This window comes from Dromaius novaehollandiae, chromosome 37 (assembly GCF_036370855.1).
Source record: "Dromaius novaehollandiae isolate bDroNov1 chromosome 37, bDroNov1.hap1, whole genome shotgun sequence".
NCBI classification, from domain to species: Eukaryota; Metazoa; Chordata; class Aves; order Casuariiformes; family Dromaiidae; genus Dromaius; species Dromaius novaehollandiae.
The window spans coordinates 1-26,550 of NC_088136.1; the positions used below are offsets into that span (position 1 = coordinate 1).

Below are 26,550 nucleotides of genomic sequence, written 5' to 3' on the forward strand. Positions count from 1 at the left end.
CCCCCCAGTCGACACCCCCCCCCCCGCCCCGCAGCCCCACGGGGGAGAAGTTCCGCAGCAAGATCGAGCTGAGCCGCTTCTTGGGGCCGGGCCGCGACCTCGGCAACTTCGACTTCAAGCACGGCCTCGAGCGCCCCGGCGCCCCCAAGGTGGGCGGGGGGGGGGGGCCCTGAACCCCCCCGGGACCCCCCCAACCCCCCCCCCAAAACCCCTGACCCCCCCCGACCCCATGGGGCCTCCCCCGACCCCGTGGGGCCTCCCCAAAATGGAGGATGCCATGAAATGGGGAGGGGGGAGACAGTGAGTGGGGGGGTGGGGGGGGCAAAAGGGCCCCCCCCGAAATGTGGGGGGTGCCCTGAGGTTTTGGGGGGGGGGCTGGGGGGGGCCTGAAATGGAAGGGGGGGCCCCAAGGTGGAGGAAGGTCCTTGAAATGGGGGGGGGGCCTAAAATGGAGGCTTGGGGGGGCCCAAAATGGAGGGGGGGCTCCCCAAAATGGGGGGGGGCTAAAATGGTGGCTGGGGGGGGCCTAAAATGGGGGGGATCTAAAATGGAGGCTGGGGGGGTCCAAAATGTAGGGGGGGGGGCGAAAATGGTGGCTGGGGGGGGACCCCAAATTGGGGGGACCTAAAATGGAGGCTGGGGGGGGCCCAAAATGGAAAGGGTTGTCCCCAAAATGGGGGCTTGGGGGGGGCAAAATGGAGGGGGGGGGGTCCCCAAAATGGGGGGGGACTTAAAATGGAGGCTGGGGGGGGCCCAAAATGGAGGGAGGGGGGTCTTCAGGGGGCCCCAAAATGGTGGTGGTGGGGGCTAAAATGGAGGCTGGGGGGGGCAAGATGGAGGGGGGGTCTTCAGGGGTCCTCAAAATGGTGGTGGGGGCTAAAATGGGGGCTGGGGGGGCCCAAAACAGAGGATGGAGTCCCAAAATGGGGGGGGGGGGCTGAAATGGGGCTGGGGGGGTGAAATGGAGGCTGGGGGCTGGTCCCAAAATGGAGGGAGGGGCTAAAACGGGGGCTGGGGGCGTGGCTTAAAGTGGGCGGGGCCAGTGGTGGTCCCCAAAATTGGGGGGGGTCCCCAAAATGTCTTCCCCCCCCCCTAAAATTTGTCTCTTTTCCCCCCTCTCCAGGCCAGGAAGGGCCCCAAGTGGCGCCCCCCCCCGGCGCCCCCCCCGGCGGCCCTGGGGGCGGAGCCAGCGCCCGAGGGGGCGGGGCCAGGGGACGGGGGCGCCCCGCCCCCTCCCTCCCCCTGCCCCCCCCTCCCGGAGGCGGCTGCAGCGGAGCCTCCGCCCCCTCCTTCGCCCCCGCCCTCCCCCGGCCCCGCCCCCCCCGGCTCCCCGGCCCCGCCCCCTGCGGCCCTGGCCCCGCCCCCTCCTACTCCTCCTCCCCCTCCCCCTCCTCCGCCCTCCCCCCCCTCCGCCGCCCCCACCCGGCGCACCCGCAAGCGGCCCCCCCCGGAGCCCCCCCAGGACAGCGTGGTGGCGTGAGTGCGGGCGCGGGGGGGGGGGGGCCCCGGACGCCTGGGCCCCTCGTGGGGGGGGGTGGGGGGTACCTGGGAGGCATTGGGGGGGGTCCCGGACGCCTGGGCCCCTCGTGGAGGGGGTGGGGGTACCTGGGAGCTGTGTGTGGGGGGGTCCTAGATGCCTGGGCCCCTTGGGGGGGGGCGTCTGGGTCCCTTTGGGGGGGTTCTTGGACGCCTGGGCCCCTTGTGGGGGGGCCCTGGACACCTGGGTCCCTTGTTGGGGGGGGCAGGGGGGGTCCCGGATGCCTGGGCCCCTCGTGGGGGGGTCCCAGATGTCTGGGTCTCTTTGGGAGGGGGGAAGGGGGGGTTCCTGGACGCCTGGGCCCCTCGTGGGGGGTGTCCCGGATGCCTGGGCCCCTTTGGGGGGAGGAAAGGGGGGGTTCCTGGACACCTGGGCCCTTTGTGGGGGGGTTCCCGGACGCCTGGGCCCCTTTGGGGGGGTCCCAGACGCCTGGGCCCCTGTGGGGGGGGGAAGGGGGGTTTCCGGACGCCTGGGCCCCAGGTGGGGGGGGGTCCTGGACACCTGGGCCCCTTGTGGGTCCCTTTGGGGGGGGTCCCGGACGCCTGGGCCCCGCTGGGGGGGTCGGGGGGGTAGTCCCGGACGCCTGGGCCCCGCTGGGGGGGTCGGGGGGGCGCTGCCCGGACTCCTGGGCCCCCGCGGGGGGTGCCGGACGGCGGTGGGTGCCGCAGGTGCTGCGCCAGCTGCCAGAGCCTCTTCCCCGGGGTGACGCTGCCCAGCCAGCGCCGCTGCCGCTGGCTCTGCCCCGACTGCCGCGGTGAGGAGCCTTCCTCCCCCCGTCCTCCTCCTCCTCCTCCTCCTCCTCCTCCTCCTCCTCCTCGGGGGGTCCCGGAGCTGCCTTCCTCCCCCCCCCCTCCTCCCTCGTCCTTGGGGAGTCCTGGGAGCTGCCTTCCTTCTCCCCCCCCTTCTTTCTCCTCCTCCTCTTCCTCCTCCTCTTCCTCCCTTCCTCCTCGGGGGTCCCGGAGCTGCCTTCGTCCCCCCCTTTCTCATCCTCCTCCTCCTTGGGGAGTCCTGGGAGCTGCCTTCTTTCTCCCCCCCACTTCTTTCTCTTTCTCCTCTTCCTCCTCCTCTTCCTCCTCCTCTTCCTCCTCCTCGGGGGGTCCTGGAGCTGCCTTCCTCCCCGCCTTTCTCATCCTCCTCCTCCTCCTTGGGGAATCCTGGGAGCTGCCTTCCTTCTCCCCCTTTCTGTTTCTCCTCTTCCTTTTCTTCTTCCTCTTCCTCGTCCTCGGGGGGTCTTGGAACTGCCTTCCTCCACCCTTCTCCTCTTCCTCCTCCTCCTCGGGGGTCCTGGGAGCTGCCTGCCTTCTCCCCCCCCTTCTTTTTCTTCCTCCTCCTCTTCGTCCTCCTCGGGGGGTCCTGGAGCTGCTTTCCTCCCGCCTTTCTCCTCTTCCTCCTCCTCCTCCTCCTTTTTCTCTTCAGGGGGGTCCTGGGAGCTACCTTCCTCCTCCCCCTCTCCTTCTCCTCTTCTTCCTCCCTTCTTGGGGGGTCCCGGGAGCCTTCGTCCTCCTCTTCGCCCTCCTCTTCCTCCTTCTCGGGGGGTCCTGAGAGCTGCCTTCTTTCTCCCACCTCCTCCTCTTCCTCCTCCTGCTTAGGGGGTCCTGGGAGCCTTGCTCCTCCTCCTTCCTCCTCATCCTCCTCACGAGGTCCCGGCAGCTGCCTTCCTCTGCTCCTCTTCCTCCTCCCCTTCCTCCCCTTCCTCACAGGGGGTCCCAGGAGCCTTTCTCATACTCCTCCTCTTCCTCCTTCTCCTCTTCCTCACAGGAGGTCCCAGGAGCCTTCGTCATGCTCCTCTTCTCCTCCTTCTCCTCTCCCGCTTGAGGGGGGTCCCGGGAGCCTTTCTCCCCCCCCGCCCCTTCCTTCTTCCTCCTCCTTTCCTTTCTCTCCTCTTCTTCCTCTTCCCCTCCTTTGCTTCCTCTTGCTCAGGGGAGTCCTGGGAGCCTTCCTCCTTTTGCTTGCTCTCCTCCTCCTCCTCAGGGGAGTCTTGGGGGCCTTCCTTCCCCCCCACTCTCCTCCTCCTCCTCCTCCTCCTTCCTCCTCATCCTTGGGGGGTCCCAGGAGCCTTCCTCACTCTGCTTGTCGCCCTGCTCCTCCTCCTGCTCCTCGGGGGGGTCCCAGGAGCCTTCCTCCCCCTCCTCCTTCTCTTCTTCCTCCTCAGGGGGGGCCCTGGGAGCCTTCCTCACTCTGCTCTTCCTCCTCCTCCTTCTCGGGGGGGGCCTGGGAGCCTTCCTCCTCCTCCTCGTCTTCATTGGGGTCCCAGAAACCTCCCTCTTCCTCCCTCTTCCTCCCTCTTCCTCCCTCTTCCTCCCTCTTCCTCCCTCTTCCTCCCTCTTCCTCCCTCTTCCTCCCTCTTCCTCCCTCTTCCTCCCTCTTCCTCCCTCTTCCTCCCTCTTCCTCCCTCTTCCTCCCTCTTCCTCCCTCTTCCTCCCTCTTCCTCCCTCTTCCTCCTTGGGGGGGGGCTCAGGGTGCCCCCCACCCTGACCCCCCCCATTTTTCCCCCCCCCACAGCTCAGAGACGAGACTTCAACCGGGAGCAGCGGTTCTATAAGGTACTGGGCCCCTTTCCCGGACGCCTGGGCCCGCTCCCGGACGCCTGGGCCCGCTCCCGGACGCCTGGGCCCCCCCGCTGACGCCCCCCCCCCCCCCCAAACAGCGGGTGGGCTGCGGCGCCTGCCAGGCGTGCCGCATCGCCGAGGACTGCGGCATCTGCAGCGCCTGCGCCCTGCGCGCCCGCCGCCCGCCCGGGCCCCCGCCCCCAAGTGCCTGCTGCGCCGCTGCCTCCGCATCGTCAAGAAGGTACCGCCCCCCCCCTTTGTCACCGTTCCCCGCCTGTTGTCACCCCCACCGCGGCGGTTGTCGCCCTCCCGGCGCCTTCTGTCACCCCCCCGGGGCGTCGGCGCCGCGGGGCGGTCGCTGCCGTTGGCGTCGGTGCTCCCCCGGGCTGCTGCCAGCACCCCCCTGCGGCTGTTGTCACCCCCCTGCGGCTGTTGTCACCCCCCGCAGCGGTTGTCACCCTCCTGGTGGTCTCTGTCACCTTACCGCGGCTGTTGTCACTCCTCTGAGGCCTGTTGTCAGCTCCCCGGGTGGTTGTCGCCGTGGCGCAGTCATTGCCGTTGGCCTCAGTGTGCCCCACATGGCTGTTGTCAGCTCTGTGCGGCTGTTGTCAGCTCCCTGCGCCTGTTGTCACCCTCCTGACACGCTCTGTCACCTCCCCTGGGCGGTCGTCACCATGGCACGGTCACTGCCATTGGCGTCAGTGTCCCCTGGGCCGCTGTTGTCATCTCTGCGGCTGTTGTCACCCCCCTGGTGCCCGTTGTCACCTCCCTGTGGCTGTTGTCACCATGGCACGGTCACTGCCATTGGTGTCAGTGTCCCCTGGGCCGCTGCTGTCATCTCTGTGCGGCTGTTGTCACCCCCCTGGTGCCCGTTGTCACCTCCCCTGGGCGGTTGTCACCACGGCACAGTCGCTGCCGTTGGCATCAGCACCCCTCGATGGCTGTTGTCACCCCCTGGTGGCTGTTGTCACCTGTCGGTGGCCTTTGTCACCTCCCCCAGCCTGTTGTCACCGCCATTGGCGTCACCCCCGTGGCCGTGACGTGGTTGTTACCACATCACAGGTGCCGTTGTCACCCCGTGGCAGCTGTTGTCACCCCTTTATGGCCTTTGTCAGCTCCCCACGGCTGTTGTCACCCTGTCGCGGTCACTGCCGTTGCTGACGTCACTTCTCGGTGGCCATTGTCACCCCCGTGGCGGCAACACGGCCGCCGTCCCCCTCCCGGCGTGTTGTGGCGTGTCGTCGCGTGCGCGGGGCCACCGCGGCTCCCAGCATGCCCTGCTCCCCCCCCCCCCGGGGTCCCGTGCGGACGCGTGTCAGGGCGTGTCGGGGCACGTGCACGCGTGTCGAGGCGTGTGGATGCGTGTCGAGGCGTGTGGATGCGTGTCGGCCCAGCGCTGCCCGGCCCAGGTGCCCAGGGCGGCCCGTGCTGACGCACGTTGGCGCGTGTCGGCACGCGTCATGGCCCCCCCCGCGCGTGCGGAGGCGTGTCGACACGTGCTAACACGCGTGCGGAGGCGTGTCGACACGTGCTAACACGCGTGCAGGCGCTGGGCTGCGGCGCCTGCCAGGGCTGCCAGGCCACGGAGGACTGCGGGACCTGCTGCATCTGCCTGCGCCGCCTCAAGCCGGGCCTCAAGCGCCAGTGGCGCTGCCTGCGCCGCCGCTGCCTGCGCCGCAAGGTGACGTGTCCCCCGCGTGTCCCCCGCGTGTCCCCAACGTGTCCCCTGCGTGTCCTTGGCGTGTCCCCGTCACGCGTGTGTCACCCCCACGGGTCCCCATGTGGGTTCCCGGGGCCCCACAGGGCTGTGTGGCTCCCCCGTGGCCTCCTGGGACCCCCCCCCGGTGTCCCCATGTCCCCTGCGTGTCCCCCCGTGTCCCCAGCGTGTCCTTGGCGTGTCCCCGTCACGCGTGTCACCCCCACGGGTCCCCATGTGGGTTCCCGGGGCCCCACAGGGCTGTGTGACTCCCCTGTGGCCTCCTGGGACCCCCCCCCGGTGTCCCCATGTCCCCCGCGTGTCCCCCACGTGTCCTTGGCGTGTCCCCGTCACGCGTGTGTCACCCCCACGGGTCCCGTGTGGGTTCCCGGGGCCCCACGCGGCTCCCCAGGGCCCCCGTGGCCTCCTGGGATCCCCCCCCCGGTGTCCCCATGTCCCCAGCGTGTCCCCGGCGTGTCCTTGGCGTGTCTCCGTCATGCGTGTGTCACCCCCACGGGTCCCCATGTGGGTTCCCGGGGCCCCATGGGGCTGTGTGGCTCCCCTGTGGCCTCCTGGGACCCCCCCCGGTGTCCCCATGTCCCCAGCGTGTCCTTGGCCTGTCCTTGGCGTGTCCCCGTCACGCGTGTGTCACCCCCATGGGTCCCCATGTGGGTTCCCGGGGCCCCACGGGGCTGTGTGGCTCCCCCGTGGCCTCCTGGGATCCCCCCCGGTGTCCCCATGTCCCCAGCGTGTCCTTGGCCTGTCCTTGGCGTGTCCCCGTCACGCGTGTGTCACCCCCATGGGTCCCCATGTGGGTTCCCGGGGCCCCACGGGGCTGTGTGGCTCCCCCGTGGCCTCCTGGGACCCCCCCCGGTGTCCCCATGTCCCCAGCGTGTCCTTGGCCTGTCCTTGGCGTGTCCCCGTCACGCGTGTGTCACCCCCATGGGTCCCCATGTGGGTTCCCGGGGCCCCACGGGGCTGTGTGGCTCCCCCGTGGCCTCCTGGGACCCCCCCCGGTGTCCCCATGTCCCCTGCGTGTCCCCTGCGTGTCCTTGGCGTCTCCCCTGCGTGTCCTTGGCGTGTCCCTGTCACGCGTGTGTCACCCCCACGGGTCCCATATGGGTCCCTGGGGCCCCACGCGGCTCCCCAGGGCCCCCGTGGCCTCCTGGGACCCCCCCCCAGTGTCCCCATGTCCCCAGCGTGTCCCCAGGGTCCCCGTGTGTCCTTGGCGTGTCCTCGGCGTGTCCCCGTCACGCGTGTGTCACCCCCACGGGTCCCCATGTGGGTTCCCGGGGCCCCACGGGGCTGTGTGGCTCCCCCGTGGCCTCCTGGGATCCCCCCCCCCGGTGTCCCCATGTCCCCAACGTGTCCCCAGGGTCCCCCCGTGTCCCCTGCGTGTCCTTGGCGTGTCCCCGTCACGAGTGTGTCACCCCCACGGGTCCCCATGTGGGTTCCCGGGGCCCCACGCGGCTCCCCAGGGCCCCCGTGGCCTCCTGGGACCCCCCCCCGGTGTCCCCATGTCCCCAGCGTATCCCCAGGGTCCCCCCGTGTCCCCGGCGTGTCCTTGGCATGTCCCCGTCACGCGTGTGTCACCCCCACGGGTCCCATATGGGTCCCTGGGGCCCCACGCGGCTCCCCTGGGCCCCCGTGGCCTCCTGGGACCCCCCCCGTGTGTCCCCCGTGTGTCCCCCGTGTGTCCCCGGCGTGTCCCCGGCGTGTCCCCGGCGTGTCCTTGGCGTGTCCCCGTCACGCGTGTGTCACCCCCACGGGTCCCGTGTGGGTTCCCGGGGCCCCACGCGGCTCCCCAGGGCCCCCGTGGCCTCCTGGGACCCCCCCCCGGTGTCCCCATGTCCCCAGCGTGTCCCCAGGGTCCCCCCGTGTCCCCTGCGTGTCCTTGGCGTGTCCCCGTCACGCGTGTGTCACCCCCACGGGTCCCATATGGGTCCCTGGGGCCCCACGTGGCTCCCCTGGGCCCCCGTGGCCTCCTGGGACCCCCCCCCCGGTGTCCCCATGTCCCCTGCGTGTCCCCTGCGTGTCCTTGGCATGTCCTTGGCGTGTCCCCGTCACGTGTGTGTCACCCCCACGGGTCCCGTGTGGGTTCCCGGGGCCCCACGCGGCTCCCCAGGGCCCCCGTGGCCTCCTGGGACCCCCCCAAGGTCCCTACAGGCCCCCCCCGGTGTCCCCAGGGCCCCCCCAGTGTCCCCAGGGCCCCCGTGTCCCCCCCCCGTGTCGCTACGGTCCCCCCCCCCAGTGTCCCCAGTGTCCCTATGGGCCCCCCTGTGTCACTATGGCCCCCCCCGGTGTCCCCAGGGCCCCTGTGTCCCCCCCCCGTGTCACTATGGCCCCCCCCGGTGTCCCCAGGGCCCCCCCAATGTCCCCAATGTCCCCCTGACCCCCCCCTGGTGTCCCCAGCACCCCCCCAATGTCCTCATGTCCCCCCTGACCCCCCCCGGTGTCCCCAGCACCCCCCCGATGTCCCCAATGTCCCCCTGACCCCCCCCAATGTCCCCACGTCCCCTCTGACCCCCCCGACGTCCCCAGCGCCCCCCCAATGTCCCCAATGTCCCCCTGACCCCCCCAATGTCCCCACGTCCCCTCTGACCCCCCCGACGTCCCCAGCGCCCCCCCAATGTCCCCAATGTCCCCCTGACCCCCCCAATGTCCCCACGTCCCCTCTGACCCCCCCGACGTCCCCAGCGCCCCCCCAATGTCCCCAATGTCCCCCTGACCCCCCCCCCCCCGTTGTCCCCGCAGAGGTCGGTGGTGGCCAAGAAGCCGAGCTACGGCCCCCGCAAGCTGACGGTGGTGAGTGTCCCCCCCCCCCCGCCCCCCCCCGGACGCCTGGGCCCCCCCGGACGCCTGGGCCCCCCCTCACCCCCCTGTGTCCCCCCCCCCCCCCCTTCAGAAATGGAAGCCGCCCTTGGAGCGGGACCCCGGCGCCGCCGCCGCCCCCAGGCACAGGGTGAGCCCCCTCCCCCCCAACCCGGACGCCTGGGCCCCCCCCCATGGGGGGGCGGGGCCTAGGGAAGCCCCGCCCCCTGACCCCGCCCCCTGTCCCCCCCCCCCCGTGTAGAAGCAGCTGAAGGGGAAGGAGAAGAAGAAGCCGGGGCGGCCGCCGAAGCACCCGGGGGCCCGGGGGGGCGTGGTGAGTGCCGGGGGGGGGGACGCCGGGGCCCCGCCGTAGCGCCCCTAAGAGCCGCGCAGCGGGGAGGCGGGGCCGTAACGCCCCTAAGAGCCGCGCAGGGGGGAGGCGGGGCCATAACGCCCCTAAGAGCCACGCGGGGGGGGCCATAATGCGCCTAAGAGCCGCGCAGGAGGGCCGTAACGCCCCTAAGAGCCGCGCAGCGGGGAGGAAGCACCGTGGGGCACCTAAGAGCCGCGCAGGGGGGAGCCGGGGCCGTAGGGCACCTAAGAGCTGCGCAGTGGGGCCGTAACGCCCCTAAGAGCCGTGCAGGGGGGAGGCGGGGCCATAACGCCCCTAAGAGCCACGCAGGGGCGCAGGGGGGAGGCAGTACCGTAGGGCACCTAAGAGCCTTGCAGGGGGGAGGCAGTACTGTAGGGCACCTAAGAGCCGGGCCGGGGGGAGGCAGTACCATAGGGCACCTAAGAGCCGCACAGTGGAGCCACAACGCGCCTAAGAGCTGTGCAGTAGGGAGCCAGTACCGTAACGCGCCTAAGAGCTGTACAGAGGGGAGCCAGGACTGTAGGGCGCCTAAGAGCTGTGCAGGGGGGCCATAATGCGCCTAAGAGCCGCGCAGGGGGGAGCCAGGGCCGTAACGCGCCTAAGAGCTGCATAGCAAAGCCGTAACGTGCTTAAGAGCCGCGCAGGGGGGAGGAAGTACCGTAGCGCCCCTAAAAGCTGCATAGGCAGACAGTACCGTAGGGCGCCTAAGAGCTGTGTAGTGGGGAGCCAGTACCGTAGCACCTCTAAGAGCTGCACAGCAGGGCCGCACTGGGTCTAAGAGCCGCGCAGAAAGGCCCTAATGTGCCTAAGAGCTGTGCAGTAGGGAGCCAGGGCCGTAATGGGTCTAAGAGGCGCGCAGCCGGGCTGTAATGCGCCTAAGAGCTGTGCAGCAGGGAGGCAGTACCATAGCGCCCCTAAGAGCCATGCAGTGGGGCCGTAGTGCATCTAAGAGCTGCTCAATGGGGAGCTGGTACCGTAACAGTCCTAAGAGCCGCGCAGTGGGGCCGTATAGTACTTAAGAGCCATGCACTGTGTAACTGGGTACCGTAGTGGGCCTAAGAGCCGCGCAGCAAGAAGCTGGCACCGTAATGGGCCGAGAGCTGCTCAGTAGGTGCCGTCAGTGGGTGCCATAATGGGCTTAAGAGCTGCTCAGTGACTATTTTGTACTGTAATGGGCCTAAGAGCTGCTCAGTGGTGGCGTAAGATGCCTAAGAGCTGCGCAGTGGGTATTTGGGTACAGTAATGTGCCTAAGAGCTGCTCAGAGGGTAACTACCGTAATGGGTTTAAGAACTGCTCAGCAGTGCCGTAGTGCCCCTAAAAGCCACTCAGCAGGTACCTTGGTACTGTAATGCAGCTAAAGGCTGCTCAATAGAACACTGGTACTGTAATACACCTAAAAGCTGCTCAGCAGGTCCTGTAACAGTCCTAAGAGCTGCTCTGCGGGGTACCGTAATGGGCCTAATAGCTGCTCCATGGAGTAGGATAGTGTCTGTTGGTCTTTGGGGTACCATAATGTGCTTAATAGTGGTCCCCAGGGTACTGAGTGCTTGTTGGGTGCCGTAATGCACCTAGTAGTGGTTCCCAGGTTCTGTAGGGGGCTCGATAGCTTTGCTTGAGCACCGTAATGCCCCAAGGGGAGCCATCACTGCATGCGCACGCTCTGTAGGGGCAGCCACGTGTATTACATGCTTTACGGTAGCTCCCCCTCCCCCCCCACTGTGTGTGTGTGGGCAGTAGGGAGCCCTAATGCATGTAATAGCCACGCACTGCCTGCAATGCACCTAATAGGCATGCAGCTACCATATTACTCCTAATAGGGGGGTAGGGTAATGCATGAGGGGGGGTACCGTAACATTGTTAAGAGATGCACAGGGGGGTGGCAGGGAGCCCTAATGCCCCTAATAGGTGCACAACTACCGTATTACTCCAAATAGGGGGTTGGGGTAATGCATGCAGGGAGGTGGCAGGGGTACCGTAATGTTGCTAAGAGACACACAGAGGGGTGGCAGGGAGTCCTAATACCCCTAATAGCCACGCAGCTACCATATTACTCCCAATAGGAGAGTAGGGTAATGCATGCAGGGAGGTGGCAGGGGTACCGTAACATTGCTAAGAGGCGCGCAGCAGGGGTGGCAGGGAGCCCTAATGCTCCTAATAGCCGCGCGGCTACCGTATTACTCCCAATAGGGGGGCAGGCTAATGCATGCAGGAGGGTGAGAGGGGTACCATAGCGTTGCTAAGAGGCGCGCAGCGGCTGAGAGATGCAGCTGAGCGTCTCTGCGGGGGCGGGGGCCGCGTCGGGGGGGGGGTTTGGGGGTGGTGGGGGACGCCGACGGCAGCAGCGCTGCGCCCAGAGCCGCCGGAGCCGGAGGTGCGGCGAGTGCGAGGCCTGCGTGCGCAAGGGCGACTGCGGCCGCTGCGACTTCTGCCGCGACAAGCCCAAGTTCGGCGGCCAGAACCTCAAGCGCCAGAAGTGCCGCTGGAGGCAGTGCCTGCGCTTCGCCATGGTGGGTGCCCCCCCCCTCGCCCCCCCCCCCATCACCCTCCTCTTCCTCCCCCCTTTGGTTCCCCCCCGCCCCGGCGCCCGGGAGCTGCTCCCCGGGGAAACTGAGGCACGCACGAGGCAAGGCCCCCCACCCCCCCCCAAAACGGGCCCTTAAGGGCTGCCAGGACGCCTGGGCCCCCTTTCCCGGACGCCTGGGCCGCTCTCCTGTTCCCCCACGTGGGAATTTGGGGCTGCCCGGACGCCTGGGCCCCCTTTTCTCGGACGCCTGGGCCCCCCCTGTCGTGTTTCGGCGGGGTTGGGGGTGCCCGGACGGCTGGGCCCCTCCTGCCGTGTTCGTGTCAGGGTTTGGGGGTCCCTGGACACCTGGGTCCCCCCAGCCCGGACGCCTGGGCCCCTCTCCTGTTCCCCCACATGGGAATTTGGGGCTCCCCGGACGCCTGGGCCCCTTCTCTGTTGCTTAACACAAGGAGCCGGCGGGGGACCCGGACGCCTGGGCCCCTTTTCCGGACGCCTGGGCCCTTTGCCCGGACGCCTGGGCCCTTTCTCTGTTCCTTAATGTGAGGAGCTGGCGAGGACCCGGACGCCTGGGCCCTTTCCCGGACGCCTGGGCCCTTTCTCCATTCCCCCACGTGGGAATTTGGGGCTCCCCGGACGCCTGGGCCCTTTCCCCGGACGCCTGGGCCCTTTCCCCGGACGCCTGGGCCCTTTCCCGGACGCCTGGGCCCGCCGCGGGCGGGGTCCGTGCACGGCTGCCTCTCTGCGGCGTCTGTCCCGTGTCATGGCATGTCCCTCCGTGTCCGCCTGCCTGCTTAGCGTGTCCTTAGCGTGTCTGGGCCGTGTTCCTCTGTCCCTTAGCGTGTCTGTGTGCCCCTTAGCGTGTCCTTGATGTGTCCGTGTGCCCCTTAGCATGTTCATGTGCCTCCTTCGCGTGTCCGTGTGCCCCTTGCCGTGTCCACATGCTCGCTTGGCATCTCTTTAGCGTGTCTATGTGGCACTTAGGATGTTCTTAGCGTGTCCATGTGTGTCTTGACGTGTCTGTGCTTGCTTAGCGTGTCCTTAGCATGTCCATGTGCTTCTTGATGCGTCCTTAGTGTGTCCACGTGCCCCTTAGCATGTCCGTGTGCTTGCTTAGCATGTCTTTAGCGTGTCTTTGTGCCTCTTAGCGTGTCCACGTGCACCTTAGCATGTCCTTAGCGTGTCTGGCGGCTCCTTAGCGTGTCTGTGTGCTGCTTAGTATGTCTGTGTGCTTGTATAGCATGTCTTTAGCGTGTCCTTAGCATGTCTGTGCCATGTAGTGCGTCAGCATGCCTGCTAAGCATGTGCTTGCAGTGTCTATGTGGCCTTTAGCGTGTCCGTAGCGTGTCTATGTGCCCCTTAGCCTGTCCATGTGCCTGCTTAGCGTGTCCTTAGCGTGTCTGCAACCCTTAGCATGTCCGCATGCCTCTTAGCGTGTCTGTGTGCCTGCTTAGCGTGTCCTTAGTGTGTCCGTGTGTTACTTACCGTGTCCTTAGCATGTCTGTGTGGCCCTTAGCGTGTTCTTAGCGTGTCCATGTGCCCCTTAGCGTGTCTGTGCACCCCACACGCCTCTTAGCGTGTCCTTAGCGTGTCTGTATGTCCACTTAGCATGTCCTTAGTGTGTCTGTGTGCCCCTTAGTGTGTCTGTGTGCCCCTTAGCGTGTCCCTGTGGCTCTTAGCGTGTCCTTAGCATGTCAGTGTCCCCCGTAGCATGTCCTTAGTGTGTCCATGTGCCCCTTAGCGTGTCTGTGCACCCCTGCATGCCTCTTAGCGTGTCCTTAGCGTGTCCATATGCCCACTTAGCATGTCCTTAGCGTGTCCATGTGCCCCTTAGCGTGTCTGTGTGCCCCTTAGCGTGTCCTTAGCGTGTCCCTGTGGCTCGTAGCATGTCCCTGTGGCTCGTAGCGTGTCTTTAGCGTGTTGGTGTCCCCCTTAGCATGTCCAAGTGCCCCTTAGCGTGTCTGCCTGCCCACTTAGCGTGTCTTTAGCATGTCCACGTGCCTCTTAGCGTGTCCACGCGCCCCTTAGCGTGTCCGTGAGCCACGCGCCATGTCTCTCCGCTTGCTTAGCGTGTCGTTAGCGTGTGCGCGCGCGCCCGCTTAGCGTGTCCTTGGCGTGCTCTTGGCGTGTGCTTGGCGTGTGCCGGGGGGGGGGGGCGGGCGCTGAGCGTGTCTCTCCCTCCTGGTGCAGAGGCGGCTGCTGCCGGCGGCGGGGGGGGCCGAGGGGGGGCCCCCCCGGCGGCCCCGCAGGAGGAGGAGGAGGAGGAGCGCGGCCTTCGGCGCCCGCGGCCGCCGCCACCTCCCCCCCGCCGCCCCCCCCCAGGTAACTGCCCCCCAAAACCCCGGGGTTTCGCCCCAAAAATGTGGGGGATTCCCCACCCCCCCCAGGCCCCAAAATCCTGGGGTTTTGCCCCAAAAATGTGGGGAATTCTCCCCCCTAGACCCCCCAAATCCCAGGGGTTTTCCCCAAAATGTGGGGAATTCTCCCCCCCCCAGACACCAAAATCCTGGGGATTTCCCCCAAAATATGGAGATTCTCCCCCCCAGACCCTAAAATCCTGGGTTTTTGCCCCAGAATGTGGGGAATTCCTCTCCCAGACCCCAAAATCCTGGGGTTTGCCCCAAAAATGTGGCAATTCCCCCCCCCAGACCCCCAAATCCCAGGGGTTTTCCCCAAAATGTGGGGAATTCTCCCCCCCCAGACACCAAAATCCTGGGGATTTCCCCCAAAATATGGAGATTTCCCCCCCCGGCCCTAAAATCCTGGGGTTTTGCCCCAAAATGTGGGGATTCCCCCCCCCAAAACGTGGGGAATTCCTCTCCCAGACCCCAAAATCCTGGGGTTTTGCCCCAAAATGTGGCAATTCCCCTTCCTAGACCCCCAAATCCTGGGTTTTTGCCCCAAAATGTGGCAATTCCCCTTTCTAGACCCCAAAATCCTGGGGTTTTACCCTGAAACATGGGGAATTCCCCTTCCCAGACCCCAAAATCCCAGAGATTTGCCCCAAAATCCTGGGGATTTCCCCCCAAAAGGTGGAGATTCCCCCCCCAAACCCTAAAATCCTGGGGATTCACCCCAAAATGTGGGGATTCCCCCCCCAGATCCTAAAATCCTGGGGATTCACCCCAAAGCATGGGGAATCCCCGCCCCCAGGCCCCCAAAACCCCAGGGTTTCACCCCAAAATGGGGTCCTCAAAAACGAGCGTCTTCCCCCAAAATAGGATTGCGCAAAAAGGAGAAAACCGCCCCAAAACGAGCTGCCCCCCCAAAAAAACCATTAAAAATTGGCTGTTTCTAGAGGAAACTCACCAAAAAGGGAGAAACGCCCCCAAAATGAGGTCCCCCCCCCGCCCGAAACCCCCCAAAAGCAGGGAAACGGCCCCAAAAACCGCCGCCCCCCCCCCCGCGCTCTGCTTGCTCTGCTGCTCTGCTCTGCGCCGTCTCGGACCCCCCCCCCCGCCCCCATCCCCCCCCCCACGAGGGGCCCAGGCGTCCGGGCACGGCCCCTGGGGGGGGAGGGGGGACGCCTGGGCCCTCTGCCCCCCCCCCGGCCTTGCCTGTGCCTCAGTTTCCCCATAGGTAACGTGGGGGGGGGGCGGACGCCTGGGCCCCTTTTCCCGGACGCCTGGGCCCTTCCCCGGACGCCTGGGCCCCTCCTGGGACGCCTGGGCCCTTTCCCCGGACGCCTGGGCCCCTCTCCCGTGGCACTGGGGGGGGGTTCGGGCCCCTTCCCCGGACGCCGGGGCCCCCTCAGGGACGTGGCGGGGGGGGGGATTGGTTGGGGGGGGGGGGGAGCCCGGCCGGGACGCCGGGGCCCCTCCCGGACGCCTGGGCCCGCTGACGGGCGTCTCGCGCAGGACAAGGAGCGTCCGGCGGGGGCGACGCCGGGGCCCCCCCCGCTGCTGCTGGGCGCCCCCCCGCCCCCGGCCCCGCCGCCCGTCAAGGAGGAGCCGGCGCCCGCCCCCCGCCCCCGCCCCCAGGTGAGCCGGACGCCTGGGCCCCCGCGCGGCACCCCCCTCTCCCCCCGGACGCCTGGGCCCTTTTCCCGGACGCCTGGGCTCCTTCCCTGGATGCCTGGGCCCCCGCGCGGCATCCCCTCGGACGCCTGGGCCCCTTTCCCGGACGCCTGGGCCCCTGCGCAGCACCCAGCCTCCCTCCGGCACCCCCCCGGACGCCTGGGCCCCTTTCCCCGGACGCCTGGGCCCCTTTCCCCGGACTCCTGGGGCCCTTCCCGGGCACCTGGGCCCCTTTCTCGGACGCCTGGGCCCTTCCTGGGTGCCTGGGCCCCTTCGCCAGACGCCTGGGCCCCCTTCCCGGACGCCTGGGCCCCCTTCCCGGACGCCTGGGCCCTTTTCCCAGACGCCTGGGCCCTCTCCAAGACACATGGGCCCCTTTCCCGGACGCCTGGGCCCTCTCTGAGATTCCTGGGCCCCTTCCCGGACACCTGGGCCCCTCTCCCGGACGCCTGGGCCCCTCCCCAACACCTCTCCCCCTGCCCAGCCCCCCGGCTTCTCCATGCCGTGGGGCTGCCGCACGCCCGGCTCGCTGCCCCGGACGCCTGGGCCCTTCGCCCGGACGCCTGGGCCCTTCCCGGCCGAGCCGCCGCCGCCGCAGGACCCGCGCGCCGCCCTCGCCAACCTGGGCCTCCTCATCGCCTCGGCGCCTCGCGTCAAGCAGGAGCAGCCCGAGCCCAGCGCCGAGCACCCCTTGGCGCCGGTAAGGGCCCAGGCGTCCGGGCGGCGGCGCGCCGGGACGCCTGGGCCCCCTCTTGACGTCGCCCCCCCCCCCAAAAAACGCGCAGGACCCCCGCGCCGGCTTGTCCGACCTCGGCCTCCTCATCGCCTCGGCGCCTCGCGTCAAGCAGGAGCAGCCCCAGCCCAGCGACGGCGCCTCCCTCGTGCCGGTAAGGGGCCCAGGCGTCCGGGGGGGCGGCGGCGGGGGTGGGGACGCCTGGGCCCTTCGCGCCCCCCCCTCCCCGGGCTCTGACGGGCCCTTGGCGTCGGCGCAGGTGCCCCCCCGGCTGCCCCCCGCCGAGCTGGTGGTGCTGGATGAGAGCGAGGAGGAGGAGGAGGAGGAGGAGGAGGAAGAGCCGAATCCGGTGGTGAGTTGGGGGCGGGGGGGGGGGGGCCGGACGCCTGGGCCCCTTGTGGGGGGGTCTCGGACACCTGGGCTCCTTGGGGGGGGGGTCTTGGATGCCTGGGCCCTCGGTTTGGGGGGGTTGGGGGTGTCCCGGACGCCTGGGCCCCTCGTGGGGGGGTCCCGGACGCCTGGGTCCCTGGTCTGGGGGGGTCTCAGACACCTGAGCCCCTCGTGGAGGGGTCTCGGACGCCTGGGCCCCTTGTGGGGGGGTCTCGGATGCCTGGGCCCTCGGTCTGGGGGGGTTGGGGGTCACCCGGACGCCTGGGCCCCTCGTGGGGGTGTCCCGGACGCCTGGGCCCTTGGCTTGGGGGTGTCCCGGATGCCTGGGCCCCTTGTGGGGGGGGGTCTCGGACACCTGGGCCCTTGGTTTGGGGGTCATCCGGACGCCTGGGCTCCTTGTGGGGGGGTCTCGGACACCTGGGCCCCTTGTGGGGGGGTCTCGGACGCCTGGGACCTCAGTTTGGGGGGGTTGGGGGTGTCCCGGACGCCTGGGCCCCTCGTGGGGGGGGTCCCAAACACCCAAGTCCCACTTTGGGGGGGGGGGGGTCAGGGGAGCCCCGGACACCTGGGCCCTTGGTTTGGGGGCCTCCCGGACGCCTGGGCCCCTCGTGGGGGGTCTCGGACACCTGGGCCCTTGGTTTGGGGGTGTCCCGGACGCCTGGGCCCCTCGTGGTGGTGGTGGGGGGGTTCCCACACACCCAGATCCCCAATTTAGGAGCCACCCGGACGCCTGGGCCCCTCACAAAGGCCCCCCCGGACGCCTGGGCCCCCCTTCTAACCCCCCCTTTCCCCCCCCTTTGCACAGCGGATCATGGAGATCTACAGCCTGGGCGCCGCCGCCCTGCGCCCGCCGCCGGGGCCCCTGCGCCGCCCCCTGCCCCCGCCCCGCGGCGGCGGCGGGGGGGGGCCCGTCGCCCCCCTGGGTGCCCCCCCGCCGCCCCAACCGCCCCCCCGCCGGGGCCCCGGCGCCTCGTGGCCCGGCGCCTTCTTGGCCGAGCTGGCCGAGATCCCGCTGCCGGCGCACTGGGCGGTGGTGGGGGGCCGGGGGGGCGGCCGGGGCGGCGGGGGCGGCGGCCGGGGGGGCGGGGGCGGCGGCCGGGGCGGCGGCGGGGGCGGGGGCGAGGCGGGGGGGGTGCGGCTGGTGCAGCGCTCCCCCCGCTCGCCCATGGCGGCCACCGTAGTGCTGCTGGGCCCCGGCCTGGCCTTCCGCGTGGTGGTGGCGCGGCGGCGGCCGGTGCCGGCTGGCCACGAGCTCTTCGCCCGGCGCCCGGCCCGCCTCCGCTCCGTCGACGACGTGGTGGAGCTGCTCTGCGACCTCGAGGCCTACCGCCTCTGCCCCGGCGCCCCCCCCGGCGCCCCCCCCGCCAGCCCTCCCCGGCCTGCCACGTCCTCGTGCCCGCCGGCTGCTGCCGCCCCTGCCGCCTCCAGGCCGCCGCCCCGTGACGTCACCGCCGCGACGTCACCCCCGTGATGTCACGTCACCCCCCCCCCCCCCAACACCGGGCAGGTAACGGGGGGGTCGCCCGCCGCGGCGGTGGGGGGGGGGGTCTGGGGGCGTCACGGAGCCCTCCAGCCCTTTAAGACCGCTTTAGGGGGGGTCTGGGGGCGTCACGGAGCCCTCCGGCCCTTTAAGACCGCTTTAGGGGGGGTCTGGGGGCGTCACGGAGCCCTCCGGCCCTTTAAGGCTGTTCTGGGGGGGTCTGGGGGGGTCTATGATGCCCTCTGGCCCTTTAAGGCTGTTCTGGGGGGGTCTGCGGGCGTCACGGAGCCCTCCGGCCCTTTAAGGCTGTTCTGGGGGGGGTCTGGGGGTGCCCATGATGCCCTCCGGCCCTTTAAGGCTGTTCTGGGGGGGGGGGTCTGGGGGCGTCTATGATGCCCTCTGGCCCTTTAAGGCCGCTTTAGGGGGGGTCTGGGGGTGCCCATGATGCCCTCTGGCCCTTTAAGGCTGTTCTGGGGGGGGGGTCTGGGGGCGTCTATGATGCCCTCCGGCCCTTTAAGGCTGTTCTGGGGGGGTCTGGGGGCGTCTATGATGCCCTCTGGCCCTTTAAGGCCGCTCTCGGGGGGTCTGGGCGTGCGCGCTGGCCCTTTAAGACCAATCTAGGGGGGCACATGGGGGTCTGGGGGTGCCCATGATGCCCTCCGGCCCTTTAAGGCTCTTCTGGGGGGGTCCGGGGGCGGCCTCTGGCCCTTTAAGACCACCTTGGGGGGGCACATGGGGGTCTGGGGGCAGGTTCTGGCCCTTTAAGGCCACCCTAGAGCGGGATATGTGGGGCTGGGGGAGCCCACGGCGCCCTCTGGCCCTTTAAGGCCGCCCTGGGGGGGGGAAATGTGGGGCTGGGGGTGCCCGCAGCCCCCCCCAGCCCCATATCGTCACCCTAGGGAAGGGACCGGGGGGGGGGTTTTGGGGTGCTCCTGGGCCCCCCCCCCCACCCACCCAGCCCCATAGCAGCCCCCCAGCCCCCCCCCCCACCCAGAGCTTCTATTTTTGACACTGGAACCGCCCCCCACCCCAAATGGGGGTGCGGCCCCTTTAAGACCCCCCCCAACCCCCCCCCGCTGTTGCGCGGCCCCTTTAAGGGGACACTCCCCTCCCCCCCTTCCCCGCAGAGTTTAGGTGGGGCCCACCCGTGCCTGGCCCCTTTAAGGCATAGTGGAGTGGCCCCTTTAAGAATCCACCCCGCCCCCCAGTAGAGATAGGTGGGGGTCCACCTGTGCGTGGCCCTTTTAAGGAGGGTGGCCCCTTTAAGAGCTCACCCCCCCATGCAGAGAGACGGTGGGGCCCACCAGTGTGTGTGGCCCCTTTAAGGCGTGGGAGGTGGCCCCTTTAAGAGCTCACCCCCCCCAGTAGAGGTAGGTGGGGCCCACCCGCACGTGGCCCCTTTAAGGATGGGGTGGCCCCTTTAAGAGTTCACAACCCCCCCAGTAGAGGTAGGTGGGGGCCCACCGCTGCGTGGCCCCTTTAAGGCAGAGGGGGGCGCAGCCCCTTTAAGACACCGCCCCCTTAAGCCCCGCCCCTGCACTCTGCCCTTCCTGTCTTCCACCGCCCCGCCCCCACCAGGGGGCGTGGCCAAGCAGGCCCCGCCCCCCCCCACCGAGCAATAGGGCCCTTCCCCTTGATCTTGTTCATTTTTGGGGTGTTTTTTTGGGGGGAAAAGCTTGAATTTGGGTTTTTTTGGGGGGGGAGGGAGGGGCACAGAAACGGGTCACTGCAGGGGGCGGGGCCGAGGGGAGCCCCGCCCCCTCTGCGCGCCGGGCCCCGCCCCCTCCTCCCCCTCCCCTCCCGCCGCCGCCGCCTTCAGGGAGATTCGCCGCCGAAGCCATAGCCCCGCCCCCGGCCCCGCCCCCTCCCGTAGCTCCGCCCCCCGGAAGAGAGAAGAAACTGCGAGTGGGCTCCGCCCCCCCAGGAACTATTTTTTTTATGTATTAAAAGTTTTAAGGAGAAAAACACAGTTCTCGGGGCTGTTTTTCCGCCGCGGGGTGGGGTGGGACCCGGACGCCTGGGCCCCTCGGACGCCTGGGCCCGCCGGCGGCGGCGCTCAGGCGGTGAAGATGCCGCGCAAGAGATGGCGGCGCCGGGCCGGGGGGGGTGGCGGCGGCGGCGCTCGGCCTCCGTGGGGCGCTGGGCGAAGGCCCAGGGGCGCCGGGTGGGGGCGGCGGCCATGTCCAACATGGCGGCGCCCACGTCCGAGATGGAGGCAGCCATGTTGGGGGTGGCGGCGGCCATGTTGGGGGTGGCAGTGGCCATGTTGGGGGTGGCAGTGGCCATGTTGGGGGTCGTGGCGGCCATGTTGGAGGTGGCGGCAGCCATCTTGCGAGTAGCCATGTTGGAGGTCGTGGCAGCCATCTTGTGAGTAGCCATGTTGGAGGTCACGGCGGCAGCCATGTTGGAAGTCGTGGCAGCCATATTGGAGGATGCGGCAGCCATATTGGAGGATGCGGCAGCCATGTTGCGGGTGGCCATGTTGGAGGTCGCGGCGGCGGCCATGTTGGAGGTGGCAGCAGCCATATTGGAGGATGCGGCAGCCATATTGGAGGATGCGGCAGCCATGTTGCAGGTAGCCATATTGGAGGTCGCAGCAGCGGCCATGTTAGGGGCCACGGCGGCCATGTCGGGGGCGGCCATGTTGGCGGCGGCGGCCATGTTGGCGGCGGCCATGTCGCGGGCGGCGAAGCAGCGGCCCCGCTGGGCGTTGCGGGCGTAGGCGGCCCCCCGGCGCTTGGCCCCCGCCGCCTCGGCCCGGCGCCGCGCCGCCGCCGCCGCCCGCTCCTGCGCCAGCCGCTCGCTCAGGTGGGGCCACCGGAAGCCCGGCAGGTACTGCGGGGGGAGGGGGACGGGGGGTCAGCGGGCCCAGGCGTCCGGGCGCCACCACCCCCCCAACCCCAAACCAAGAACAGTGTCCTAAGGGCGTCTAGGAGGGACCCAGGCATCCGGGGCCCCCCCCATAAGGGACCCAAGCGTCCGAGGAGCCTCGTGACACCCTGAGGAGGCCCAATAACGGCCCAGGCGTCCGATAAACCCCCCCACAAGGGGCCCAGGCGTCCGGGCGACCCCACAGGAAGGGCCCAGGCGTCCGGGCGACCCCCTCATAAAGGGCCCAGGCGTCCGGGGACCCCCCCCCCCAAGGGATGCAGGCATCTGGGACCCCCCCCATTGAGGGCCCAGGCATCCGGGAGCCCCCATAGAAAGGGCCCAGGCGTCCGGGAGCCCCCCCCCCCCCCCGGGGGCCCCGGCGTCCGGGCGCACCTGGAGGCTCCAGCGCAGGTGGCGCAGGGGGCGGGGGCGGGCGCCCAGGGGGGCCCCCCGCAGCCCCCGCGCCGCCATCTTGGCCGCCCGCTTGTCGCGGAACTCCACCCAGCCTTCGGCCCAGCCGTGCCGCTGCCCCCGCCGCCTCCTCTTCCTCCTTGTCCTCGCCTCGTGCCCTGGGGGGGGGGACGGGACGGGGGGGGGTCTAGGGCGCCCGCAGCACCCCAGGGACCCCCCCCACGGCGCCCAGGGGCAGCCAGGACCCCCCCAAGGGCACCCAGGAGCCCCCAGGACCCCCCCCATGGCACCCAGGACCCCAGGGGCACCCAAGACCCCCCAGCACCCCCCAGGACCCCCCCGATGGCACCCAGGACCCCCCAGGGCCCCCCAAGACCCACCCAAGAGCACCCAGAAGCCCCCAGGACCCCCCCAGCAGCACCCATAGCCCCCCAGGGGCACCCAGGACCCCCCAGAATCCCCCAGGACCCCCCCAATGGCACCCAGGACCCCTCAAGATCCCCACAGGGGCACCCAGAGCCCCCCAAGACGCCCCCAACAGCACCCAGGACCCTCTCAGGGGCACCCAGGAGCCCCCCAGGACCCTTCAGGAGCCCCTAGGACCCCCCAAGACCCCCCTAGGCACACTCAGGACCCCCCAACAGCACCCAGGAGCCCCCCAGGACCCCCCCCAACAGCACCCAGGACCCCCCAGGGGCACCCGGAACCCCCTAGGACCCCCCCAACAGCACCCAGGAGCCCCCAGAGGTACCCAGGAGCCCCCCAGCACCCCCCCAACAGCACCCAGGACCCCCCAGGGGCACCCGGAACCCCCTAGGACCGCCCCAACAGCACCCAGGAGCCCCCAGAGGTACCCAGGAGCCCCCCAGGACCCCCCCAACAGCACCCAGGAGCCCCCCAGGACCCCCCAGACCCCCCCGCGGTGGGGGGGGGGCTCACCGAGGGGCTGCAGGAAGATGCGGCCCAGCTCGCCGTGGGGGCTCAGCAGGGCCCGCAGGTGCCGGGGGCCCAGGCCCGGGGGCAGGTGGCCCAGGTAGAGCACGCCGGGCACCACCCGCCGGCCTTCCTCCCGGCCCCCGGCGCCCTCCTCCTCCTCCTCGGCCTCCCGCCGCGGGGCCCCCGGGGGCTCCCCGCCGCCGGCCCCCTCCTTTTCCCCTTCTTCCTTCTCTTCTTCCTCTTTTTCTTCCTCTTCTTCATCTTCTGTTTCCTCTTCTTCCTCTTCCTCATCTTCCTCCTCTTCTTCTTCCTCTGTTTCTTCCTTTTCTTCCTCCTCCTCCTCTTCCTCCTCCCCCCTGGGCTCCCGCTCTGCTGCCGCCATGGCTCTGCGGGGAGGGGGGAGGGTCAAGAGCCCCCCCAAATGCCCCCCCCGCGCCGCTCTGAGACCCCCAACCCCCCCCGGGACCCCTAATAGCCCCCCTGAGCCCCCCCAGCACCTCGGGGCCCCCTAATAACCCCCCCGACCCCCCCCAGCACTCCGGGGTCCCTAATCTCTCCCCTGAGCCCCCCCTGACCCCCCCCCAGCACCCCAGGGCCCCTAATAACACCCCCGAGACCCCCCAAGAGCCACCTCGACCCCCCCCGGCACCTCAGGGCCCCTAATCTCCCCCCCAACCCCCCCGACTCCCCCCAGCACCCTGCAAGCTCCCTAATTTCCCCCCCAAGACCCCCTAGAGCCCCCCCCAGCACCTCCAATGCTCTCCCAGTACCTCCAGTGCCCCCCCCGAGACTGCCTAGAGCCCCCCCAAACCCTCCTGGAGCCCCCCCAAAACTTCCCAGAGACCCTCTGACCCCCCTGGTACCCCACAGGCCCCCTAAATCCCCCCAACGCCCCCCTGAAATGCCCCTAAACTCCCCCATGTCGCTCTGAAGCCCCCCCAGAGCCCCCCCAGCACCTCCAATGCTCTCCCAGTACCTCCAATGCCCCCCCCCGAGACTGCCTAGAGCCCCCCCAAATCCTCCTGGAGCCCCCCCAAAACTTCCCAGAGACCCTCTGACCCCCCCGGCACCCCACAGGCCCCCCTAAATCCCCCCAACGCCCCCCTGAAATGCCCCTAAACTCCCCCATGTCGCTCTGAAGCCCCCCCAGAGCCCCCCCAGCACCTTCAATGTCCCCCCAAAACTCCCTAGAGCCCCCCAGGAAACTCCGAATGTCCCCCCAATGCTCCCCAGAGCCCCTCCGACCCCCCCAGCACCCCACCGACCCCCTCACCCCCCCCAAAGTCCCTCTGAACCCCCCCAGAACCCCCCCAATGTCCTTCTGAACCCCCCCAAACCCCCCACGGACCCCCTAAACCCCCCCAAAGTCCCTCTGAAGCCCCCCAGAGCCCCCCCATGGGCTCCCTAAACCCCCCCAAAGTCCCTCTGACCCCCCTCAGCGCCCCCCCCGAGCCCCACGGGCCCCCCAAGTCCCCCCCGAGCCCTCTGACACCCCCCGGGGGCCCCCAAAACCCTCCCGATCCCCCCCCAACGGCCTCAAAACCCCCTCCGGCCCCTAACCCGCCCCCCCCGGCCCCTCCTGCCCCCCCCCGGGACCCCCAAAACCCCCCCGGGTCCCCCCCGGCCCCGCGCCGCCGCCTCACGCACCCGCTCGGCCGCCGCTGTCGTAAAAGCGCCGGCAAGCGCTGCGCGAGGGGGCGTGGCCGGCGAGAGGGGGCGTGGCCAGAGCGCGCTGAGGCGCTGGTGAAGAGGGGGCGTGGCCTGATCGAGGGGGCGTGGCCGGAGCGCGCTGAGGGGCCGGAGAGGAGGGAGGCGTGGCCGGAGCGGTGGGGGCGTGGCCGGAGCGCGGCGGGCCCGGCGGAGGGGGCGTGGCCGCGGCGTTTGGGCGGGAAACGCGTGCGCGCGGCGGCGTCAACGGCTTCAACGGTCCTAACGGTCGCGGCGGGCGTGTTTCCCCGTCCTCTCCGCCCGTTTTTACGTCGCGTGGGTGTTTTTCGGGCGGTTTTAGGGGTATTTTCTGTCAGGGTTTGTTTCTTTAGTGGTTTTCCCTGCTTTTTTACCTCAGTTTTGCTTGTTTCTACCTTCCTGCCGCCATTTTCTCCTCAGGTGCTGCTCTCTGCGTCGTCCCTCTTTCATTTTCTTCTCAGTTTTCCTTTCCCCCCTTTTTTCCTGTTTTTTTTCATTTATTTCTTTTTTTCTCAGTTCTTTTTTATTTTTTTATTGGTATTTTATTTCTTTGGAGCTTTTCTGGCTGTTTTCCTTTATTTTTTCTCTCAGTACTTTTTTTTCCAGGGTTTTTTTCTTGCTTGTTGCCTCTGATTTTTTCTTTTCATGGGTCTTTTTCTGCCCTTGTTTTGTTTGTGTGCTTTTTTCCCACCTTTATTTTTTCTGTTTTGCCTCGTTTTGTGTTTAGCCATTAATTTTTGTCTCTATTTTTTAATTTTTCTCTCAGTTCTTGGTTTTTCAGGGTTTTTTGTCTGCCCATTTTCCATCGTCCCTTTTCCCCCTGCTTTCTTCCCCATTTTTTCCACAAAACTTGTTTTTTTCCAGTCTTTTCTTCCTTCATTTACCTGTGTTTTTCTCTCACCAGTCTTCCTTCTATCCTTTTTTATCATTTTTATCATTTTTTGGCTTAGTTTTTTGTTCCCCAGCCCTGTCTTTGCCGTTTTGCCCCCACCTCTCCTTGCTTCAGTCTTTTCTTCCCATTTTTTCCCTCACCATCCCTTTCCCCCCCTTTTTTTCCTCTCTTTTTTCATTTTTTCAGTTATTTCTCCTATTTTTCCCCATTTTTCTGTGTTTTTTCTCTCGGTTTTCTCATTTTCAACTTTTTTTTCATTATTTTCCCTTCAGCGCTTTTTGTCACGGCTTTTGCCCCATTTTTTCCTTAGTGCTGCTGCTTTTGGGTTTTTTTTCTGTGTCTTTTCTATATTTTTCTCTTTTTTTATGAAATCTTTTCCCGTGGGTGTTTTTTTGCTCTTTTATTCTGTTTTTCTCTTCATTTGGAGCTGTTTTTCCACCGTTTTCCCCCAATCCTGCTTCCGCCTTTTCGCCCCCTTTTTCTCTGCCTTTTCGCCCCCTTTTTCTCTGCCTTTTCGCCCCCTTTTTCTCTGCCTTTTCGCCCCCTTTTTCTCTGCCTTTTCGCCCCCTTTTTCTCTGCCTTTTCGCCCCCTTTTTCTCTGCCTTTTCGCCCCCTTTTTCTCTGCCTTTTCGCCCCCTTTTTCTCCACCGTCGCTTTTATCTTCCTTTTTTGTCCTTTTTTTGTTCTCTTGAATTTTTTTTTGCCCTGTTTTGCCCCATTTTGCGCTCAGCTCTTTTTTTGTTACTATTTCACCCTCAGCTTTCCTCTTCCCAGCTCTTTTCCCCCTTTTTCCCCCCAACGCTCCTTTTATCCCCCCATTTTTTTGCATTCTTCTCCTTTTTTTAATCTTTCCCCAGTTTTTTTGCCGTTTTTCACACAACCGGCCTCATTTCTCCTCTTTTGCTGCCGTTTTGTCCTCAATTTTCCCCTTTCGGCCTTTTTTTTCACCCGTCTTTTGCTTCAATTTTTTATTTTTTTCCTCTTTTCTCTGTTCTTTTTCCATCCCTCTTTCCTCCACCTTCCTCCTTCTCCTCCCCGCGGGGACGCCTGGGCCCCCCCGGCTCTATTGGGGGGGGGGGGGGTTGGTGGCCCGGACGCCTGGGCCCCTTGCGCGGGGGCTGGGGAAGAGCAGCGGGATTAAGCGTAATCCGGCAGCTGGGGGGGGGGGGATTAGGGCTGCCCCTAATCCCAGCCCCCCCCCGCCAGCTGCTCCCCCCCCGCCCAATTAACAGCTGCTTAATTGCCGTGGGGGCCCAGAGCATCATGGGAGTTGGGTCAAGGGGGGTGGGGGGTCTTTGTTCTCCCCCCCCTGCCAAGTTCCCTCTATGGGGAGCTGCCCCCCCCCCCCATTGGGGGCCCTGGTGTCCTGGCTGCCCCTCCCCCCCCCCCAGAGCTCTGAGGGCCCAGGCGTCCGAGGGGGAGGGGGAGGGGGGCCGGGCACAGCTGGAGCAGCAGGGGGGCCCCCCCCGGCCCCCCCCCCTTCCCCCCGCGCTCGCTGCCGGCGCCGCCAGGGACCCAGGCGTCCGAGGGACCCAGGCGTCCGGGAGCACCCAGCACCCAGCCGGGCAGGTGAGCCCCCCCGGGGCACCCCCGTCCCGCCCCACGTCCCCCCCCCACGGCGTCGGGGACCCCCAGGGCCCCCCCACA

At 68.0% G+C, this 26,550-nt stretch overlaps 2 protein-coding genes across 2 annotated transcripts; one reads left to right on the forward strand and one right to left on the reverse strand.

The window, feature by feature from the left end:
* Positions 1–32: 32 nt before the first annotated feature.
* On the forward strand, positions 33–20,072 carry LOC135325426 (methyl-CpG-binding domain protein 1-like; the record flags this gene model as incomplete). Its single annotated transcript, XM_064503489.1, is given in 17 exon segments — positions 33–149; positions 1,124–1,476; positions 2,206–2,291; positions 4,040–4,080; positions 4,185–4,266; positions 4,269–4,327; positions 5,633–5,767; positions 8,537–8,587; positions 8,688–8,744; positions 8,856–8,927; positions 11,322–11,474; positions 13,679–13,810; positions 15,346–15,468; positions 15,989–16,204; positions 16,290–16,391; positions 16,497–16,589; positions 17,433–20,072. Coding segments are annotated over 17 exon segments (2,538 nt in total), but the record flags the coding sequence as incomplete, so codon positions are not given.
* ABT1 (activator of basal transcription 1) lies at positions 19,923–25,036 on the reverse strand. The gene is made up of 4 exons (XM_064503409.1): positions 23,973–25,036; positions 22,329–22,711; positions 21,372–21,547; positions 19,923–20,942 (listed from the first exon to the last, which is right to left on the reverse strand). The coding sequence occupies exons 2-4, from the start codon at positions 22,705–22,707 to the stop codon at positions 19,923–19,925; spliced, it is 1,575 nt and encodes a 524-aa protein (XP_064359479.1). The 5' UTR covers positions 22,708–22,711; positions 23,973–25,036.
* Positions 25,037–26,550: the final 1,514 nt, after the last annotated feature.